Below are 24,099 nucleotides of genomic sequence, written 5' to 3'. Positions count from 1 at the left end.
TTCCCAAGTCAGCTCTTTAAGCGATTATTTGGCCTGATTATGAGTCGACACGCCAAATCGCTTCGATTTCGTTACATATTATAAGATATCCTCTAAGTACTTAAAGGTCTGCATGAAAACGTTCTCTTGTAGAGTGCCGTTTAGAAATGCCGTAGTTATGTCGAGTTGCTTGATATGCATACCGTTCTGCACCGCAATGGCCATAGTTAGTCTGACTGAATCCATTCAAGCTACTAGAGTCTCGTGAAAGTCAACCGCGTATTGTCATTGTTGTTGGGTATAGCCTTTAGTCACTAGCCGAGCCTTGTGCTTCACAACCGTGTTATTGTCGCCGGCTTTGTTGTTAAGAATATAGCGGCTGCTGATCACAGCGTCACCTTCTCTTCTTACTCGAAGGTTCCAGATCTCGTTTCTCAAAATTGAGCTTACTTCCTCTGCTATAGCTTCCATCCAGTCGTCATAGTCTGGACCCATGATATCTTGCTTTTTCGGGATTTCCGCAAGAAATCTGCTGTCTCTGCGTGTAGGAGCCCGATAAACTATTCTTCTGGTTCGCTTAATACATCTAGATATTCTTCAGAGCTCGGGACGTCGCTGACGATGACGGTGATCACCTTGTTCTTGATGCATGTATTAATTGGTGATGCTGTCCTCTTTTGTAAGTCTTCATCTATGAATGGATTCTCGTATTCTTCGTTTTCGACTTTGGACTTCTGATAACTTCAGTTCAAGAAGAAATCGTCTCTTATACAACCACCCTTTGTTCTGTTGGTATCCATATGCGGTACGCCTTGCTTTGGTCAATGTAGCCGATGAATAGGCATTTTTAAGAGCGAGGTTCGAGTTTTTCCTTCTCCTATTTCCGATTCAAAATGTATACTAATGAGCCAAAGCGGACTAAATGAGATACATCAGGAGGTTTTCCGTGCTACATTTCGAATGGAGTGCGTCTATCAAGCTTTCTTGATGGAGTTCTGCTTTGAATGTAGTTGGCGGTGTTTATTGCTTCAACCCAAAAATTCTCCGGAAGATCTGATTCGATCAATAAGCACCTCGCTGCATTAATGAGGGGCCTGTTCTTTCGCTCGGCTTTCCCATTCTGTTCCGAATTGTATGGTGTCGTGAGCCGTCTCGAGATTTCGTAATTGCCCAGCAGTTCGTCGAAGAACTTATTCACGTATTCCAAACCGTTGTCCGATTGCATAAATTTTATGCTCTCTCCCTTCTAGTTGAGTATAAGTGCCTGGTACTTATAGACTTCCTGTGTGACTTCGGTATTTTGTTTGAGAAACTTAACCTCGCACCATCTGGATCGATCGTCGATGAATGCACATATATCGGGGCTTGCCAGCGATTCAACTCGCATCAGCTTGCACACACTTGAGTACACGATTTCATGCATCACTATTTCATGTTACGAGAGCTTTGAGAAAGGTTTTCTTGTCATCTGTCCCTGTGGACAAGTTGCTCTGAAATCTGTAGATCCGCTAACCCCTACCAATAGCCCTAATACTGTTTTGCATTCATCCAAGCCCGAAGGCCTGTGGGGCAAGGAAAAAACTCTGGAATCACTCTGAAGGAAAATTCCATGAAAAAACTTGCCTTGAAGTAGCCGGGGTTTCATAGGAACTTTTTCCGGTGAAAATAGTTTTTGAAAAAATCAGCTCTCACTGGGAATCGAACCCCCGATCGCTAGAAGACGTTGTATCAGTAACAAGCACGCTTACCACTGAGCTTACGCTGCTCCATATCCATTTCGATAATTCAATAAATTACACAAGTACAAATTAAATTATTTTTGTTACTTTAGTACAGGCTATTTACTTTACTCCTCTATCTATCTACAGATTACACATTATTTTTACGCATTACGCTAGAAAAATCCTTATTGTGCACATAGGAGTAAAAAATACGCACGTAACAGTATTAAAACCAATGACAGAGAGTATTACGTTGGCGTAACACATTCTGTCTTGCACACATATAAAAAAAACATTACGTGTGTATTTTTGATTCATGTGCACAAGGGGTTTTTTAGTATAAAGCGTACTTTATCTAACCTTCCTCCAGCAAAATGTTACGTTATACACGCAACGCTTTACGCTTTACGAGACTCCATGCGATAAAGTTCCAACTTTCCGTTCAAAATACATCAACACGTGTTCTACCTCACATAAACCAGAATTTAGAAAAGCCTTACTTGAAATCTGACGAAAGACAAAATAATTCCGGACAGATGTTATCATCCGTTAAAAAGTTCTAGGAATATACTCCATTTATACGTTTCTCAAAACTTAAGGCTCTATTTATCAGTATTTCTGGCAACTCATCAAAAAATGTTCATCTTCTAAGAATGTCTTTTCTATTTAATGATTCTTAGTTGTCTCTATACACTCATCAGACTTGTGAGTGACACTCATTCTTATTTCGGGGGATCGCAAATATTGTTGACCAGAGTATTGGCTTCGTGCAGCAATTCGGAATAGCACCACCTTCAGGGGATAATATGTCTATACTAACTGATAAGGATACACAGTCTCTTATGGACAATTATCTGTTACAATCGTTTATTTTAATAATAATGTATTGTTTACAACTGTCGTAATTTCTATAGGTATTGATTATACTTTCGAGCTAAAAAATACTTATTTAACAGTGCATTAATAAAAACAAAATTTGTATTGTAAATGAGTATCACAATTTCCCTCGAATATCAGTTCATTTCATGGAGTACTTCCAAGTCAAGACAATAAAAACTATTTATTATGCTCACTCATACATTATATACATTTGTTACAAGAAATTTGCTTTTTTCCATCAAATTATAAAAAAAGTATTTTTTACTACAAGCACGGTACTTAGGACTGAAAAAACTTATGTTAGTTGTCAGAGATACATTAGTGTTAAAATAAACGCTTGTTACAGATCATTGTTCATAACCGGAGGTATATTCTTGTTAGTATCGACACCTTTTCCTCAGCAAGTGGAATTAATTCAAATTACTGCACGGAGCGAATAGGTCAAAGCAAGAAATCTATACACGTATAAGTGACAGCAACCAAGGCAAGATGATAGAAAACGAAACAACAATAAAAATATCATTTAGATTCCATTGGCATGCCAGACTAGACGTTGACATTTACCTCTTTCATAGGCAGTCTAAAGGTAAGTGTCTGACCAGCGCTTCGAGAGATCGAGAGCTAGATCGTGAGCCGCCTGCCCCCGCTTTCCCCGCTAAGCCTATCTTTTACGTAACCCCACCTTGAGTAAATGGTGTTAAATCTCAAAGTGTATTATTGTGTACAACCAATCAGGTTTCTCATTCGAAATAACACACTCATGACGCCATGTTGTCCGATCCGCCAAACATAACAAAGAAGGTTATATTCAAAAATTCAAATAAATGTTAATTTAAAAATTTATAAACTAAACACTTTTATTAGTAGTTAATTGAAAAATAAATGAATAAAAATTAAAAAAGAACATGTTTTTATATTACTAACTATTAAATCATGTATGCAATTTTAGATTTTTGATGATTTAGCAGCAATCCTTATTGAATAAAACTGTCGACGTAGTAACTGACTAGATTGAGGGCTGGGATTGGTCAGGGGATACAGGTTAAATGGATTGAACCCGCAGTTCTTAAGTATTTACATTGATATGGTATATTTATTACAAACTCAATAAGTGCCGAGTCTCACGACACGATAGCCAGTTGGTTGAATGTATATGAAGTTGGCCGCGATTATCAATTTACGTTAATACTAGATTGGTTAATATACGCAGAAATTAAAGAAAAGTCAAATTCAGAGTTGAGTAAGATTTGCACTCATGATATAACTTTTATGGGTTGACAGATATATCTTCCTATATTATATAGTCGTAAGAGTTAGAGCGAGGTTTTGCTCCCCCTCCACCTCCCCCCGCTCCCCACCAGCTCCCCCCAAATAAGGTAGTTATTCTTTCATTTTCTTACATTTTTCGAGTAATCCTACTTTTTTAATAGCTCCCCCCCGCTCCCCCTCAGCCCCCCCCCATTTTCCCCATATATATTGTGAATATATTAGTAAAGCCTTGTATATTAACTGTTACAAGTGGTCTAATTTTCACATATAATTTTATTTGACCATAACAACAAATTTTGTTACAATTATCTTACTTACGATGTTTATTTTGATTACATACTCTAAAATGTCTTTTTAGGTGCTCTGCTTTTAGGGGTAAACGCACCATCTACCGTACACCCGTGAATTCACTGTATTTTGTTACCATGATTGTAAGACAGTTTGATACTAAATATTGACTCAGTAAATTTTAAATTGTCATTTAGGATCTCAAGAGAGCACCGAAATTTTTTTGAGGTGTTAGAGCTTGTTAAATTGATTTTATAACAAAAATAAAAAATTAAGTTAACCCTACATAACCTTTTCCACAATTTTGACAAATACTTTTTTGAACGTTTTTTTCATGACTTTTCAAATGTCTCTGTAAGTGATGATTTCTTTTTAAACTTTTTTCGCATTTAATACTCTTTAAAATTTTTTGAATGTTTTGGCATTCCTTTGTGTGACGCAAATAGTTTTTCTTGTTTAATATTATAATGCTACACAGATCACATACAAAAAATTTTTTTTTGTGAATTTTTTCGTGCGATGATAGACACTCTTGATTTGAAAATTTTGAGTCACATTTATCACACTGATAAAATTTTTCATCCATGATGGTGTATCTGAAAACATGTAACAAAAAACGGATTGTTTATGATTACATAAATCTGGGTACTAGACGGTACTGAAATTTGCTTTTTTGATGAAAGATAAAATTTGCAAGAAAGTATAAAAATAGTAATGAACTATAGAATAGTTTTTTTGTCACTCTAAAATTTCATTCTAAACAATATTTTTAATTTCAAATTTGTTTTCTGATTCAATTGGGATAAAAATTTTTTTTTGGTTTCAACATCTAGACAGTGCAACATATAATTGCCCATTAGAAAATAATGGTTTTCTAAAGTACAACCCTAAGGCATCAAAACTTTGACCTTAAGATTTATTGATAGCCATAGGAAGAGTTAAGATAAATGGAAATCGTTTTCTGTACAATATAAATGGTAGTGAAGAAGAATTGTTTGTATTGAGTGCTATACTTAGACTAAAGACTTTATTTCCTTTTTTTTAGCTGAGATTATTCTAGCTTCGATGTTGTATTTAAATAAATTTGTAATTCATAATCTTGTACCATTGCAAAGTCCTTCAGATATGTTTAAAATTCGTATTAACATAACAATAGCGTTAATTTTCAAATTCAATTCATGTGGAGAAAGATCTTCTTTAATAGTATTTAAATATTCTGTAGGGAAATTAATATAAATATTATCGTCTGATTTATCTACTCCTTTGTGAGTTGCTTTATCAATACTATAGTACGTTACTAATATTCCTACCATATTATTTTAAATTTTTTTGTTCAAAAAGTAAGTGTATTTATTATGAGATGTTAATATAGATTTACTTACAGCTTTTTTACTACTGGGAGAATTTGACGAAAGTCTCCACCTAAAATTATTATTTTATTTTCAAAAGGTTTATTACCACAAGATAAATCTTTTAAAGTCCTATCAACGATTTCTAACGCTTTTTTCGGTACCATAGAAGCTTCATCCCAAATAATTACTTTTACATTACGTAATTTTTGTTTATCTGGCTTAAACTGGAAGAATGCACTTTCTATAGTGCTTAATTCCCAAGGAAGTCTGAAAGTTCAGTAAGTGGTTATTCCCTATGGAAGCAGAATAGAAGCAATACCTGTCCAAGCTATTGTAAGAATTTTTTTTCAATTGATATGAAATAATAAATTAATCTTTTCTATAGAAAAGTTTTTCCAGATCCACCAGGACCATCGATGAAAAAAATTTTTTTTTTTAATTTTATTATTTCTTGAAAAATTCTACATTGATCATTGATGATTGAGTTGTAAAAACATTTCATGGAATTTATGTTTACAAAATATTCTTTCATCATTGTCAGTATCAATATTTTTTTTTATCGTTTCTGTTGGTTCTGGTAAACTGAAATCTTTACAAGACATATTTTCAGAATTAAGAATTTCGTTTAAATGTAAAAGAGCTTTATTTTGATCATCTTCACAATTTTTAATGAAAAATTTTTTGTATTTGTTCTAAATAATATTACCAAAAAAATTTTCAGACATTATAAACCATGCGAAAAATTTTCGTAGTTGAAAAGGCAGCATAACGTTACATGCTTCTTCAAAAATTATATTGTTCTGAAAATCGTGTTCTACTAATCCCATAAAAATAGCTGTTATTAGTGAGGGAAAATAAAAAGTGATTGTTAAAAATTCATGTAATTAATTATGATCAATATACATTTATTACATATATAAATTTTAAGTAACAATTAATATAATTCGGGGATTTTTCCATACTTCGTAAATCTAATTTGCAATTACGGGGGTTGGTGTGCAGAGCGCGCAGTGGGCATATATAGTTATAAGAGCTCAGAAATATCTATTGACACATACAGGATAGACAGCTCATTTAAAAAAGGGAGCCACTAGAAGAAATAATAAATCTCACCAACAAAAATTCAAGGGCACATCTCTCTGTCTATATAAACTTTACCACTTTTATTTGAAATTAGCAGCTTGTTCTTCATATTTTTTTAAAAACAGACCAGCAATCATACCGCAGCGTAGAAAATTTATTCCCGAGCATTTTCGAAAAATGCCATAGTCTTCCGGATTCTGTAAAATATACTTCAACATATTATTTTCATACCAACAATTAATTTTATCATTTTTTAAGGCCTTAAAAAATATTAATACAAGCCTTATTTTGAAAAAATTACACTTATAACACAATAAAAGGGGAGGGTTGGCGCGCGGAGCCCCACTAATATATATAAATATACATAGTACTATTTAATACAGTATGAATGATCCCGTAAACGACATTGCCCCCATATTGCCACGCAATCCACGCTTTACGGGACATGTCGTTTGCGGGGTCATTCGTACTATATTGAATAGTTGGACACGAAGAGCCATATAAAAGAGTATGATAGAAAGCCAGGTGTATTGTGTATTTAGGATATGGTGGAGCCCTGGCCGTAACTAGTTTTTTTTTTTACATTTTAATAAACCAACAAAAAACTATATTTTTCGAATGAAAACAAGTTAAAGTGTACTGTCACCTTTGAGTCGAAAAAAATGATGTTCATATCAGTTTTATCGCATGAAAAATGTTTGAAAAAATCTAAAAACTGCATTTTTGATGCGTGAAATATAAAATGTAATGTTAGCTTAATTTTTATTAAAAATTTTTGTAAAAATTTCAACACGTTTTTTTAAAATTGATAAATTTTTTGAAAAAGGGGCAATCGGAACGGTTTTCGTGAGGCAATTGGAGTGGTTTCGTAGTGCTTGTTTCGTCTGCTCTAACATCAAAAAAAGAAATGCATCCATGATGAAACACAACTTGTTTCTTATTTACAAAAACTGCGTTTGTATTATTTATCCACCAAATTATTTGTAATTTAGTAATCAAGAATGTAATGTGATTTTCCATGTAAAGTTGTTGAAAAAAAAAAAGGAAAATCAACTATAAAACTGCTCCGAGTGCCCCACGCAAACTGCTCCGATTTTCCCATTTTTTCTAACCTGGCAGTCACTTCGGTTTAAAATTTTTTTAAGTATGTTGAAGTTCAGGTGGAAGAATAAAACATTTTTTTATTTATTTGTAAGTTATTTAGACTTTATTTGTATTTTTTTTAGTATCATAAATAAAATATCTTTGCAGTAATAGTGTTAAAAAAATGAGGCTGCGAAAAAGTGCTCCGATTGCCCCACCCTATCCAATATTTGCGTTCTTAGAGCATATACTCCTGAAGGTAGCATAGTAATACTTGACAGTGTGACGCGGCGGACCAAGTTTTAGCAGTAACGATCCCTCTCTAGCTGGAATACGATTAGTAGAGACGTTTCATTTCATCAGCGACACCCAATTGTTTTTTAACTAGAGTGAGATAGCTACTATGCGTCAACCAACTGGTATTGCTAGAAAGAGATAGCAGCTTATAAAAATTGGTCTGTCTCATCACGCTGTAAAGCATTATTATACTACCTCCAGGAATATATGATCTAAGTCTGCGTTAGCTCGTTTCGTGGGTTCACTCCTTATATCTGGCGTGTTTAATTAAATTTTACTTCAAAAGTATCATACAATTTCTTATAAACTCTATAAATATAGGTGTGAGTGTGAAATTAATATTGTACTGTTTTCATGTCCATGAAAGACATGTTGTGATCTATGATTTCGTGAAGTCTTCTGTCTCTATAGGAATGTTAATTGGACTACAGTTTAGAACAAAAAGCGCCAAGAAAGGGATAGACTTCAGTCAATCAGAACCATGACACTGAGGGTCCTGATTGGCTGGAGCCTATCTTCTCCCTGGTGCTCTCTTATCGGTCCAGTTTTGTTAGTTGCCCTTTCTATAGGAGCACCACGCAATCTTCATGGTTACGAAACTTACATACTAGGTAGTTATTAATACTAGAAACTGACTTCAAAGGCTTTTGAAAAATCTAGATAAAACTTGCTGATTTTTAGAACCTTACTAAAATAAGGAGTAATAAAATTAAAGTACATGAGTTGTCAAAAAAAAAAAAACTTAGTTGCATTTACAAGTTTTATGTATAAAAAAAGCTATTCGAGTTGTAGAGAAGAACAGACTCTTTAATATATAACATAAGTAACGAAAACGTTATTTTTTAAATAAAATATACTCTTGTTTTTAGTCCGAAACCTAGTTCTTTGACGAAAAGCTTAACATTACCAAACAGTCAAGTCTGTCGAGTTTGTGGAACGCTTTACCAAAATAAGCAAAATTGCCACTGTATAAGCAAGAGCTATCCGAAAGGAGTGGCTTACGAACTGTCGTTTATCAATGATGGAAAGGCGAATATTGAAATCAACGGCATGAACAGAAATAACGAAGCTCGGGCTGGACCAAGGTGTGAGTGCACTTGCAGTGGTTTTCAGATGAGATATTGTAACTGTAAAAAAAAAAAAGCAAAGCAATACAGTCTTAAAAGAAAGCATACCTTGCAGGTCAGTTGCTGCTACTTTAATACAAGCACATAAAATAGGTTTTATTTTCAAAAATTTTTCAGTTACATTATTCTTTTGCAGGAGTATTTAATTTCTAACAATCCAACATTTGCTGACAACGTTGAGATCCGTCGCCACTATGTTTCAGAAATACAACGCATGCGGGAGCTTAGGAAAGAAAGAAAAGTACAATTATTGGCAATGGCAACGACGACTAACATTTTTACGTCACCTCGTCTAACTAGAAGTAAGAGATAATATTTTTATTTAAAAAGTTTTAGTTATTTACCGATGGCCCATACGAAAAAAAGTACAACTCTTGCATTCAACCAAAATCATAGCATTCAGACAATATTAGTACAACTCGCTGCCTCAAGTAAAGCGTTTTCGTGTGTATCCGTCTTATGAGTAAAAATTGGAGAAAAAATTAATACTATTCCTATTGAGATTCATGTAGAAGTAAACTTACAGACAATACACCGTGTATCGAAAATGAGTGAGGAAAACTATACTACGCGATAAAGCTCGTCAAGACTGATAGAAAAGCTCTTTACAAAATTTTGATTTGATGCGCATTCTCCGAGGTATTGACAAATTAACATTAATAATTTCGGCCAATCACAGAGCGCTTAGCGTCGGGGGGCGGGCTCTCAGTGCCGGCAGTGTAATCAACTCTTTATGGAGGGTGCGGTGGTAAGGAAGTGCCTAGGGAAAAAAAAGGTTAGTACGCAGAGTGTAGCTTTATCGACTGCAGAGAATCAATGAGTCTCCGAACCGGGGGGTAATGCAAACACTGCCGAAATGAATGAGGATGTAGCAATAATAAAAGGGATAATAAAAGAATGCTCTTGGTAATCATGATCTGAATAACCAATTCGCTTTTCTCCAAATTAATAGCACATCTCTGAAAAAAAACTCCACAGAAAGAAAAAGGAGTCATAAAAGGACGCTGGCAAAGTGGTATAAACACTTTACTCAAATTGTCAGTCTTTGAGTATGGAGAGGCAAAATAATAATTTCTTACCTTTGAGCACACTCAGTGGTAACAGTTCAGTAAACTCCAAAAATTAAGACTAACTGACCAGTTGGCTTATTGCAAATCCCCACACATTTAGTTATGCACTGAACTGACTGCTCCGTCATGCTGGTAGATCATAGCTAAACGAATGTTCAGCGGGATATCTTTCAGCAAGGGCGGTAGTGTATCTCTCAGAAAATGCAAATAAGCTGCTGCGTTCAGTCTGGGTGGCAAGAATACTGGTCCAATCTGTGTTCAAATTGAACAAGTATTTAATTAGTTATGCTAAATATTAGGATTTCCAATTATTGACGTGTAGACTATACTTTAAGGCTCGACATGTTTAAATAATAATTATAAACTTACAACTCGATCACCGATGATTCCAGCCCAAAAATTAATATTCCAACGGTATTGGAATAGTGTAGGTCGTGTAAGCCGCGGATTTTCTTCAGCCCAATAATGGTAATTATGCTGGTTAATCATACCATTTTTCGTAAACGTGCACTCGTCACTCCACAAAATGTGGTTCACAAATTCAGCATTGACGCCCCAACAAAAAAAGTTAGTGTGAAATAACGTAGCAAACCGTAACTTTCTGTGATGTAATGTACAGTTTGGTTGGATTTCGGAGCACAGTTACAGTTTGTTACCTTTTGTTACGTTTGATTATAGTCAACTACAACCCAACACATTGTCTTACGATTGGTTACCTTTTTATTATAATTCTAAAAAGACACTTGAATCTCGTGAAAAAGCCACTGTAGTGAACTCTAATAAACTGTAAGGAAGTGTTGTCATCTGTAATGTTTTATAACAGCTCACAGTTTTTTGCAGTTTATTACATTTTTTTACATTTTTATTATGAAAAAGTATAAGTGTGACAGCATGTGGAAAATCATATTAAAACGTAAGAAAATGTAAAAAAACGTAACACAACATAATAAAGAGTAAGAAACGTCCGAAATCCATGAGACTATTACAGTTCCTTACATTTTCTTACATTTTCTTGCGGGTTACGGCATATTATTACACATGTTCACTTTTTCTAACATTTTGTTACGTTTTCAAATTTCCGCAGGGGCGCGCACTTAAGCTAACAAACCCGTACAAAAGTTGACTCGCGGTTGCCGATCACACTCTAGCAGTTCCTGCACACGAAGGTAATGATAAGGATGCTTACCGCTATCAGCCATTACCGCTTGGACTCGTCCTTGGGAAACTCCCATATGATGAGCAACTACACGTATCGATGTCGTTGGATAATTATCGAAAGCATCCAGGATCGCCTTTTCCATATCAGGATTAAGAATCTCACGGGGGCGACCTCAACCAGCATCGTCACGAACAGGTAAAACACTTCCTGTTTCAAAGAATCTGCGATGAACAGCCCCAATGGTTCAAGGATCCGGATGCCGACGATTCCGCCAAAGACCTCGATACAAACGTGCAGCTTCATCTAGGTTTCCCTGCGCCAGGTAATAGAAGTGCACCATTTGCGCGTAGTCTTCAATAGTATAATTTGCGCGATTACCGCGAGGCTCGATAGTCAAAATAACGGTTATTAAAAAACTGACACGAAGGCTGTAGCACAATACTTTATAGAGAGTGATCGCAAACAAGTCAAATAGTTAGCAGACAAAATCACAAAACAAACGAGTACAAAAAAAAAAAAAAAAAAAACTACTACTACTGTAATTTCCTGAAGTAAAATGTGTATTAGCGGATTTGTGGCTCTATTTTCTTCCCAATTAATGTTCGCTTGCATCTCAAAAAATTTGAATAAGTAGAGGTACATCGTCAGTTCTTTGTCGTCTGCACCTTTACCGTCATGAGAGACGCGCTTGGCGTGTTAACAAAGATGAGACTCCGGAAAAGCCTGATACCTACCCAGACACCGGCCGCGCCGTCACAGCAGCTTGCGCCTGCAGGTAATGATGTGGGCTAATCATCAAAAGTTGTGTGTTATGGTACCAAACATCGTTTGCGTAAATCTTGCTACGTCAGATACGTATACATTATGTACCCATACATTTACATTGATTTTTTACAATGCGTGGTTCTTCGTAGTTTCCTTCATTTTAGATAATGCTGCACATGCAATACAGTATTTTTACCTAAACAATAGCTGGTCCACAGTTTTGTGTATTTGTGGTTAACCTCAAGCGTTCATTTTGAGAGATGATCTGAAAATGAAGAGGTATTCTAGTTTAACAATTCAGAGCACCTGCGCCAAGTACACTTCTGATGGTACTAAAAGGATCCTGCAAACCTTGTCATTTTTGTTCATGCCCTAGCTTGTAATCAGATTTTCTTTTTTTAGTTATGCACTGAACTGACTGGCAAGAAGGTTTCAGTTGTGCTAGTATACGGAGTAGTCAACAGTAAGTGTCCGAACAGCCTTCCAGTGGATTAGTACTGAAAGTTACAGTAACACTCAAAGTTCTTGCATTTGCCCTAGTGTGTACTCTAATTATCTTTGTTTTTAGTTGTGTAGTGGATTAACTGGTCAGTTGGTCTCAGTTGAGTAATCTTACTTGTGTTTCACCAGTGAGTATGCGAGGAAGTGGAAAGTCATAAAATGGACTGCTCCTCTTAGTGGAACCATCTTCTGGCACTTGAAAATTATGCGCTTGCTCCAATCCATACATTGATTGGTTTTCAGATTTGCAATAAGCCAACTGGTCAGTTAGTCTTAATTTTTGGAGTTTACTGAACTGTTACCACTGAGTGTGCTCAAAGGTAAGAAATTATTATTTTGCCTCTCCATACTCAAAGACTGACAATTTGAGTAAAGTGTTTATACCACTTTGCCAGCGTCCTTTTATGACTCCTTTTTCTTTCAGTGGAGTTTTTTTTCAGAGATGTGCTATAAATTTGGAGAAAAGCGAATTGGTTATTCAGATCATGATTACCAAGAGCATTCTTTTATTATCCCTTTTATTATTGCTACATCCTCATTCATTTCGGCAGTTTTTGCATTACCCCCCGGTTCGACGACTCATTGATTCTCTGCAGTCGATGAAGCTACACTCTGCATACCAACCTTCTTTTCCCCTAAGCACCTTCCCACCACCGCACCCTCCATCAAGAGTCAATTACACTACCGGCACTGAGAGCCCGCCCCCCAACGCTAAGCGCTCTGTGATTGGCCGTAATTATTAATGTTAATTTGTCAATACCCCGGAGAATGCGCATCAAATCAAAGTTTTGTAAAGAGCTTTTCTATCAGTCTTGACGAGCTTTATTGCGTAGTATAGTTTTCCTCACTCATTTTCGATACACGGTGTATATACGAGTTGAACTTTTAAAAAAGGGAATATTGTATGTTGATTTGTAAAACAAGTATTATACTTGGAATAAACGCCTATTTTACGTGAGCCACAAAAATAGTAATTAATTTTTAAAGAAAGGATGAAAAATAAGTTACATATGTTTCTGAAAAATGAGTCTAGTCCCGTACGTCAACTTAGGTAGCGCTACTTTAAATTGCGTCTTGGTGAAAATTATAGATAGCGATTAAGTAGAGATGTTTATATAAGGTATTAAAATCTAGTTAAAATCATAATTAAGGGAATTCAGTTAATTGGTTGGAGTTTCTACTTTACCGACTACCTCAGCTTAGTAAATTTCTATTATCAATTAATCAAAATGTTTTTACGTGGAATAACGAGAATATCCGCCATCCTGGCCAAAAAAAAATCACGTTATTTATTACGTGACGTTATCGAATTGTAACAAATCACGTAAATAATCACGTTATGTGCAAAAATCACGCTATTTATCACGTAATAATTAACGTGACATTATCGATTTTTAGCTGGGATGCTTATGGTGAAATCAATCAAGCTGAAATTTCTTGTAATCCATTGTAAATGAAAAGAGAAAAGTTATATCTTGCAACAGTAAAATAGTACTAAGATACCTATCATATGAAATGTAACTTTTCTTCTAATGTAATGCATTGAATGATCTGAAGTTTGTGTTTACTTTCCAAATTATAAGACAAACGCAGATTTTCTCATAATTTCCTCTTTAAATTTCAGGCCATTCAATGCATTACTTTTTGAGGAAAGTTACATTTCATATAATAGGTATCTTCTAGTACTCTTTCATGATTACAAAATGTAACTTTTCTTTTCGAATTCGCAATAAATGTAGGCTCTGTAGGTTTCTAAAAGTATTAGCTTGGCAAGTTTTTCCGTTATTGTGCGTATACATTTTTTTTTAATTAATAAACATTAGAAATTTATTAAAATGAGGTAATCCGTGAAGTAGAAACTTTGGTCAATATACGGAATGTCCTTAAGATATATTTCAAATTTAAAATAATTTATTTACAAAATTCATTTGTGATGTTGCACTTGCCAGCCCTATCGACGTTTTCATGACGACGAGAACTGGTTTCGATGTAACGCACTAAAACACTTCTGAACACATTGTACACCACCTAAAACGCCAAAGTACTTTCACCCCATACACTCTTCCATACCACTGCTTGGCTCAGCTCTGCTCTCACGATGAAAACTCTTTACCTAGAGGAGGCTCTGCCACGGACTGTCCGTTGGGATGTAGACAGTTGCCAATGGAAATGACTAGCATACACATATTAGATACGTATAAAAAAATACACATAACACAGGATTCACTTTAAGATTGACTCCTTTATTCATTTACAAAAGATTAAAACCTCCAAGAAAATTGACTCCGGCACCAACTCGCAGTACTCGCAGAATTATACACGCACACCTGCACCCGTAAAGCCACACCCCCCCGCCTGGTTTGCCTATTCTCGGACGACACTGCAAACTCGCACACACATTGTCGTAGGGAGCTCTACCGTCGGCCTAACCAGCCGGTTTGCCGAGTCTCACACGACGCTGTGAACTCACACACACACATATACTCTATGACGTCCTACCGCAATGGTCAGCTGGCCCTTCGCCGACTGCCAAGACTCGGAGAACACTCTGAATACACACAAATTACGTCCTACCGCTACTTCGAGACTCAAACAACACTACCTCGAATTTTCACTACACTACAATACGCCTCTGCAATGTGCAGTGCTGCCGCTTGTAATCGTCCCGGATGCATCGGCTTGCCCGTAATTCAAGACTACACGCCCGCCAAGCTCTCTTTCCCTATCTGAACGTCTTTCTCTCTGACAACCTGATCCGCGCCCTCACGCACGCGTCTCAGTTCTTTCGACTTCACTCTCTGTCTCTCTCTCTCTCTCTCTTTCTCTCTAGAGTTAAAATATTGCTTCACCAAAGTGCACGCTGAAAAGATTATTATAGTACACAACTTGAAGCACATTAATACAGACGAGCTCAACCAGAAACTTCGTGACCGCCTTAATCGGCTCGAAGATGGATTGCTGACTGTCTTTTGCACATAGATAACTTAATTTCTTCGATGAACTGCATTATCCTTGCACTTATCAATTAATTTGCACCTATTCATAAAATTAAGCTGCCAAAGAAACGTAAACCAAGGGTCACTGTGGAAATTAAAAAGCAAATGCGGAAAAGGGACAGGGCGTACAAGAAAGCCAGGAGTACAGATCGCGTGGAGGACTTCGAGAGGTTTAGGAGATTAAGGGCTGCCGTGTCAAATGCAATAAGTACTGCCAAGAACTAATACGTCTCTGATGCCATTAACAATGCACCTGACTCTAAATCTAAGTAGGTGGCTTTCAAAAAACTGGGCCTGTCGTCGTCAGCTATGCCCTTTCCACTGGATATTTTTCAGCCACAAGATCTGATCAGGGCTTATGATTGTGGCGCTCCTATTCAGCCGGCAGAATCGAAATCGTTGATCAATAGTACTGCCTCGGTTAATTCAATGCACCTGGTAATGAATTTTCAGTATACAAATGAAAGCGACGTTTATTCCACACTGATACGGTTTAGCTTGGTCTCTTTAGATATGGACGGTACTTCCCCGATGATGATAAAGATGGCTGCACAAGCACTTACGCCTATCCTGGTTCGTCTTTTCAACATATGATTGATCAGAACCGTTTTCCTGCCTAATGGAGAACTGCATTGTTTATGCCACTGGCGAAGAGCAAAAACATGGTAACACCTGGTGATACACGACCGATAGTGCTGCTCCCATTATTGGCAAAACTGTTTGAGAGAATCCTTTATCAATAGATGGTGCAGTACATTGAGAAGCATGAATTGCTTGATCCATTCCAGACTGTATTTCGCCGTGGACACAGTACCCAAACTACACTTCTTAAGGTCTTGGACAATGCTCGACTGGATATAGATAAAAGAATGATTACCATTTTCACGCTTTACGATTTTTCCAAAGCCTTTCATTTGGTGCCACATGTCAAACTATTGAAAAAGCTACGTGCTTATGAGTTCAGACGGAACGCAGTCCAGCTGCTGGCGTCCTACCTTGAGGACAGAAAACAAGCAGTTGGAAGGGATGAGTGCGTCCTCTCTGAGTTCATGACTGTCGCTGTGGGCGTGCCATAAGGTAGTGTATTTGGCCCACTGTTATTTTCTTTATACATAAACGATCTGCACCTCTCACTGCGGCATAGCAAACATGTAAATTATGCCGATGTTCAGATCTACTTGCATTGCTTTCTGAAGGACTTGAACTTGGACATTAAGAAAGGCGCACAGGATGCTACAGCAGTGTCTACATGGGCTGTCAACAATAGATTCATACTTAAGGCTGTATAGGACACCCCTTTTACACTAAAGTGCACGTTTTAAATAAAATTTTTTATCAAGTCTTCTAAATACTTAACAATAACATTGTTAATAAATTATAAACACATAAATGGCTAAATCGAGAAAAATTTTTTTGAACAAATCGCTCAATTATTTATAACAATAGAAGTAGCCATTTAAAAAAATATGCTTTGGGCTTGTTAACTCATATAATTGTTTTTCAATTTCGATCCAAAACCTCTCAGTTTCTTAAAAAATTAATTTTCTACAATCGCAACTTATTTTGATTGTAAAATATTGATCATTTATGTCAAAAAAATTACTTTTTAGAAAAATTATTATAAACAACTATTTTTTTATCATAAATAATCAATATTTTACAGTAAAAAAAGTTACGATTGCAGATAATTGACTTCTCAAGAGACTGAAAGGTTTTGGATTGAAATCGGAAAAAAATATATGAGTTAACAAGCGTTAAGTAGACTTTTTTTAAATGGCTATATTGTTTTAAATAATTGAGCGATTTGTTCAAACAAAATTTTTCCTTGATTTAGCCATACTATATGTTTGTAATTTATTAACAATGTTATCGTTAAGTATTTAGAAGACGTGATAAAAAATTTCATTTGAAACGTGCACTCTAGTATAAAAGAGGTGTCCTGTATAACCTCAATGTGCCAAAGACAAAAGCCATCATAATTGGCAGTCAATAGTATGTTACCAAAACTGATTATAACAGCATAATACCTATTAAAGCCCAAAATGAACCAATACCATACGTCAGTGAAGTCAAGAATCTCGGAGTCGTCATAAATTCGATTTTAGATTGGACAAGGCAGATGAATGGGGTGTTACAGAGGGTGCACTGTTTCCTTCGCTCCCTTCGATTTCACAGGCACTCATTCTCTCTCTCTCTCTTTCTCTCTTTCTCTCTCTCTCTCTCTCTCTCTCTCTCTCTGCGCAAAATCGTGGTTGGGAGTCTGATTTTCGTTTTATATTTATACCATCCCATAGAACACAAATATACAAATATCTTTTCAAACACAAGCTGCATATTTTCTTGTACACTGGAGTTTATAGAATTTGAGGACCAAGTGAAAACATTTAAGTGCAAATTATATGAAAAGTTTTATGACTGAAACAAAAGGAATGGAGCGCCAGGGGTTTGAGAATGGATTAATGTTAATTGATTTCCTGAGGTCATAGTAATATTTCATAGTACCGGACCATTACTGTGTGTTCCCTTTCACCCGATTAAAATCCATGTACATAGCACATCTCGACATTGAACCCCTGCCTTTCCTCCGACATTTGCCGAGTCTTAGTTGTCTACATCTGGCTGTAAATACTGTCTTTTTATGCTATGCTGTTTCCATGCTGTGCCTTAAAAATTTTTTAATTTAAAATCTTAGTACTGCACACTTAGTCTTAAGTCAGTCCGAGTATTAATGCTGTGATGCACTTGTAGCGTATCAAAATAGGGTTTTATCCAATTTAAATACCTTATTATAATAGTCATACGTCAACCACTTATACCAATGGTATTATCAAGCTAGTAAAATAGTCTCACGAAATTCATATCGTGTGCCTGAACATAATATGTAATGTCTTGCATTCCAAAACACTGATAAAACTTGTGCATAATACCACTGCCTCTCGTAGGTTGCCATGAGCTTCTGGACGGAAAAAGGTTGGATGATATCTCGATGGCACACACAGTCTACATCCTTCCCTCTCGAAGGCCTGCCAAGGAGTCATTCGACTTAGCTCCCACAAGGCTCATTTTTCCCCCAATTACACGTATATATACAAACACACTCATGATTACCGGCGCAATACGATTTTCAAAAGGCACTGTAATACAATCAATAATTCTGATAATCGCTATAAATCAACAACCCATGTTTACTCCTACTTTCCTACCAATTCACACTAAAATATACACATATACTTGCTCGCACAGTTATAATATTATCATCACTTAAAGTCCTTTAGTACACATTTCTTCTTCTTACTCTTGTTTTTCACTATCGCTCTTCTTTTGCTCGTCTCACCGGTTGTATTTCTCTGTCTTACTCTCATCTTCTCTCGCATGAAACATAACAAAAAGGCAAACTCACGTAAGCTGGAATTAAAAACAAGACTCAGGTATCACAATTTGTATCGAGTCGAGTTTTGGTGTTTTTGGTTCAAAGAGAAAAATGACTTCCGTCATCCAGTTATGCTCGTCTTTTCTAAAACATTGTACTAGTCAACTCTTTAGTACAAGAGTTGTACTGCTTTTTGTCTAGATGCAAAAACTGTGCTTTTTTTATGTCTAAGCTGTACTTTTCTTCGTCTGAACGTACAAATTATATTTTTTTATGTGCTTATTTAAAAAAAAAAATTTTTTTTTTAGCATGACTGCTCACAGGGTCTTTATCACGATATGCAATACGTCGCAAAACAGTGTAGTTTCGAGACGTCCTTGCAAAAGAGTCCACATTTACAATAGGTTAAGCTTAAGTCACATTATGTTGACGTTACAATACATTACATGTCGTGATGAGACTTGAATAGTAAATAGTATGTTTTACCAGAGAAAAAATTTTTACCGCACCAAAATCGTTTTGTAAAAAGCAAACGACATTGATCTTAGCATTTATCCAACTTTCACATATAGTCACTCTTATATGTGGGCATAATCGAACCACCTTTACGACATTCAGTATCATCTGAAATTTCTACTCTACCGGCTTCCCTATTATGAAAAAATATTGCGATAAAATAAAAATAATAACTAATTATCTAGCTGTTTAAACTTTAAATAACGAAAAGAATCCCCAAACTTTAACTTTGAGAAATCAATTAAACCTAAATTCAATGCAATCTGTTGCAAATCGAAAGAGATAAGTAACGTTTTGAGATCATAAAAGAGTATGAAATTAAAACTGGGCCTCTCAAATAAAAAGACAAACACCGGTCCTCTCATGGGTTTTGAAAGTATACAGTTGGAAATATGAACTCACTCAACATGTGCAGATTTATCGGTTATGTTGTGCTGTTCCCAATAAAAATCAATTTCATGAACTCAATAATTACAAAACTATAAAAAGAGCTACGTTTGCCTTTGTATTTAAGAAGCTCTGTTCAAATTTCAAGTAATTCAATCAATGCCTTACTTTTTGAAAAAAGGTACGTATCAGATTATAAACATTAACACTGTTTTATGATCACAAAATGTAAATTTTCTCTCTCAATGAGGAATATATGGTGAAAACTAAATTCAGAGGACGCCAGGGACACTTGGTCCTGATTTATGGATGTATTAGTGTATCCGTGTGAGTGTGTGTTATTGTGTGTAGGGCGACTCTGTGGATGAACTTGATGATCCACGTTTTTAACTAATAGTATGTATAGTATGAGGTACTTACACAGATACACTTATACATTAATAAATCAGGACCGAGTGGCCCTGGTACCCACTGAGTTAAGCTTTCACTATACATCCCTCATTCACAATAGATTATATTGAATTTAAGCTAAATTGATTCCTTAAAATACCACCTTAGAGATCCTTCTCGTTATTTCAACAGTTAGATAATTAGTTATTACCAATCATTTTTTATGATAGGTCAGTTGGAAAAGTAGAAATTCTAGATGATATATTAAATTCCCTTTGTATGAAGTAATTAGAATAGTACCTAGTGTTAGCATTTAGGTATGTATGTACAGAGAAATGTAAATAGCTATCTTAAAACGTTTACGTTCGATACTCTTAACCCGTTGTGGTCACCTGTGGTCCAGTGGACCCCACGAAATTTCAAACCACTGTAAGTCCCAGGTATCGATTCAAAAAACGGTACTAGTAGCACCATCTACTGTTGTTGGGACCCTCAACTATGATGTAGACTAGTTAGGGAAGCTACTTTAGCGTCAGTGCGTCGGCAGATCTTGCTTAGTGAAGGTGTTTTTTTGTGGGGTCTGATAGACCCCGTGTGACCACAGCGTCGAAAACGTTGCCAAATTTTTTTTTTCAATCAAGTCAAATTTGTGCTCGAAGTCTACAACTAGACGTAAGTATACGTGTACAAGTACCTTAAATTTTTTTCCTAACCTAAAATTAATTATTTGGGATATATTCAGTCTGCTCTAAAGAGCTTCCCGGCTCCAAGTTCTGCCACACAAAAGGAATGACACTTGTGTCGTTCACGCAAAAAAAAAAAAAAAATTGTATTGTTGCTTACCAGTGAAAAGAACACGACTGCTATCACAGAAGGAAAACCAGACATAGTACTCCACTATAATTCAACTAAAGGTGGTACCGACTGCTTTGATTGGCTATGTCATTCCTACACTGTTGCTACAAAAACCTATCGGTGGCCGTTTCGTGTATTCTTGGGTATGCTTGACATGGCTGCCGTTAACTCTCGCATACTTGTAAAGTGTTATAATGTTAATAATACAGTAAACTCTGAAGTACGCATGAAAAAGTGTTTGGATGCATTGTGCTTACATTTAGCTACGCCGTTTTTGACAAAACGTCTCACCGAGTTACGGCTTCGAGCTGGCCTACGAGGTGCAATTAGAACCACGCTTAATTTGAAAGCTGCTACTGTAGAAAATAATGAATCGTGACATTGGATAAGAGAAAGAGGTGTGGGCTGTGTAAAAGAACAGAGGATCACAAAACGAGATACCTCTGCCCAAGCTGCGAAAGGCCTATGTGCGAGAAGCATCGTGCACCTATTTGTATGGACTGTATTGGTCGAAACTAATTTTCTCGGTCTATTTTACTTACGAGTACTTTACGAGTAAAACCCAATTTGAGTTTTTGCGATATTTCAAAAATTGAAGTAAGTAGAATTTTTTAACTGAAAATTGTCGAAATTTTCAAAAAAAAAATTAAAAACGCAAATATTTACATAATAATTTCAAAAATCTTCATAACAATCGACAGTATTACCAAAAGGGAACTTCAAACTTCCTTCCCGAACAAAATTTGCCGACGGAAACCCAATAAAACAAAAATTACAAGTATTTTTGTGCGTGGGGTCCGTTGGACCCCGTGTGACCACAACGTTATTATTTGGGAGTGTGACCACAACGGGTTAAATTCAGTCAATAGTTTCGTTTTTGCACTATATACGAACGACTTTTAAACCAGACAGTTTTATCGCAGAGAGACAAGGAATAAATGCTGAATCTGTGAAACTCTCATATAAAACAATTTGCATGTAACTTATGAAGTTGAAGTTTTTAAATCACGTAAGTCAAAAAAAGTTAAGGACTTCGAAAAAGATAACTTCTCACTTTTCTTTGTAAGTTAACTAGCGGCCCCCGTCAGCTTCGCCCAAGACTCACTAAATGGAACACCGTAGTGTGTAAACATGAAACGTAAAACAGTTTCAGCTAAAAATCTTACATCTACTCCTGACATTTCTTCGATCAAAAATCTTCTTGTTAAAAACATATTTGTTCGGAATCCATACAGTTTATTTGGTCAAAAGTGAAAAAAATGTAATTATGTTGAAAAGTACCGTGGGTTCCTTATACCATAAAATAATCGTTGGCCCTTAAGGGCCGTTGATTTGCAGTTGATTTGCATGAAGGATATTTTTTAAAGCTGTAAAAATTTAAAACTCACAAAAAATATATAATTTAAAAATAAAATTTTCTTTCATTTCAGAACTTTACCAGAGCAACAAAGTCCTGGAGCTTAATCTCTAAATTTTTTATCACCACAAAAATACAAATACATATTCTACTTATGTATAAATCTGGAAAATTTAAGAGACTACTGTGAGGGTACTATGAAAAGCTGATTTCTCACGCAATAGATTCTTTATCGATTTGACGCTGCTGTTTCAATCTTGATGAATGTTCTGCGTCAGCTTCTTAACGCCTAAAATTGTATTCATTAGATGCATTTGAAGTTTTCCTTCCAATTCGCCCTCTTTCGACTTTTGGCAAGCTTAAGAATTTTGTGAGCCTTAAAGGCTGTCTTTTGCCAACTTTGTTGAGATCTAATTTATTTGTCGGCAAAATAGTTCAACGTCCGATTGCCCTGAAAAGGACCGTTCATCTTCTTAAGTAAACTTTTTCTTGACTGAAGTTAGTTGTAAAGCTCTTTCCCAACGTCTCCTGATATTACGCCGAAGACGTTAGTGTCTAAAACACCTTACTTTTTTGCAGACTTAGTTATTTTTGTGGTCTAAGGTGGGGAGATTGGTTCGTGATTCTTGCCCGTTGGAGACTGTCCCGTTTGCTCAAGTTTATTTTTCCTTCATAGCTGTTAGGTTCTCCCAGTGCAGAACCTTAGAGGATCGGTGATTCCTGGTTGAATGCTTAGAGTCGAAAAGGTAATGTAGGATTATCGGTCACTCGGGTTCCCAGCCTTGCGACAAACAACTCCGCTCGTGACGTCTGCCAGTGAATGACTGACTTGGTTTAATAGTGGCCAGCTTTGTATGGTCTTTTAGTCGACAAATCGTTTCTGAAAATGGTAGTAAAAATGTATTTGTTAGCAAGGTAGTTTAAACTAAGGTGGCCCTTACAAGAACCGATAAGATTGATGGTTAAGTAGCGAATGTAAATACTTATAGTGTCCCTAAAAAGGGCCAGTGGTAAAACTTCCAGCTATTCCTTATTATTATTCTTGATGGTGGAGAGTTGGTTGCAAGTAGTTTGACTCTTACTCTTGAAGTCTCTGTGTACGGAGACCGAGCTGGAGGGAGGTACGCCACTGACCAAAGAATATTTCGTCTTTGGATTGATCCCCGGATAACCAACCACTTATCGTTAGACGGAAAAGTGGGCCTGGAGAATACCTTCTCTGTGGGTATGCCATTGAGACGACCACTAAGAAAAAAGCCTTTGCGGCTGCCCATACTCCTCAGGGCTATCTTCCTAGGCTTGCATTTGTAATAAAAATTCTTTGACGGCACCAGGTCGGATGGTTGAACGGCCACAAAACTTTGAAGTGTTGGTGCGGGTTGTGCTCTGGCTAGATACGTCTCCTGGTATTCCGCCGGAGACGCTCTCGTTTAAAATCTTTTTTTTTTTATTGATGGCACTCGTCAATCCTGATGGTTCAAGGTGGAATTAGAGATAGGTCGTTTGCGCACTGGAGAAAAATGTCGTCGGTAGCGGTATACCCAGCTGCACGACTAACAACTCTATTCTTGATGTCCTGCCAGTGGACGACTATGACAATCGCTGAGACGCTTAGACCTGTTGTAACCACACTCATTTAATTCTATTGCAGGTAG

General features: G+C 36.2%; 1 protein-coding gene across 3 annotated transcripts in view; it reads left to right on the top strand.

Moving 5' to 3' along the window:
* Positions 1 to 24,099, top strand: part of LOC106641867 (uncharacterized) — a 105,748-nt gene that overhangs the window by 34,533 nt on the left and 47,116 nt on the right. Inside the window, exons 9-10 of one of the 3 annotated variants that reach the window (XR_016293419.1) lie at positions 2,926 to 3,165; positions 8,821 to 8,873. The exons of 1 other annotated variant lie outside the window; for it this stretch is intronic. Coding sequence is in view for 1 of the 2 variants with exons in the window: in XM_089597546.1 (XP_089453672.1) it covers positions 8,821 to 9,133; positions 9,215 to 9,380 (479 nt within the window). In the remaining variant the exon portion in view is untranslated. Of the gene's footprint in view, positions 1 to 2,925; positions 3,166 to 8,820; positions 9,134 to 9,214; positions 9,381 to 24,099 lie in introns of those variants that run through there. One more of the 3 variants, XM_089597546.1, reaches the window with a different exon arrangement.

This window comes from Copidosoma floridanum, unplaced genomic scaffold (assembly GCF_036245765.1).
Source record: "Copidosoma floridanum isolate Cflo_tuat_1 unplaced genomic scaffold, Cflo_Japanese_pri ptg000033l, whole genome shotgun sequence".
Classification (NCBI taxonomy): Eukaryota; Metazoa; Arthropoda; class Insecta; order Hymenoptera; family Encyrtidae; genus Copidosoma; species Copidosoma floridanum.
Note: the sequence above shows the minus strand (reverse complement) of the source record. Positions and strands in the feature narration are given on the sequence as shown.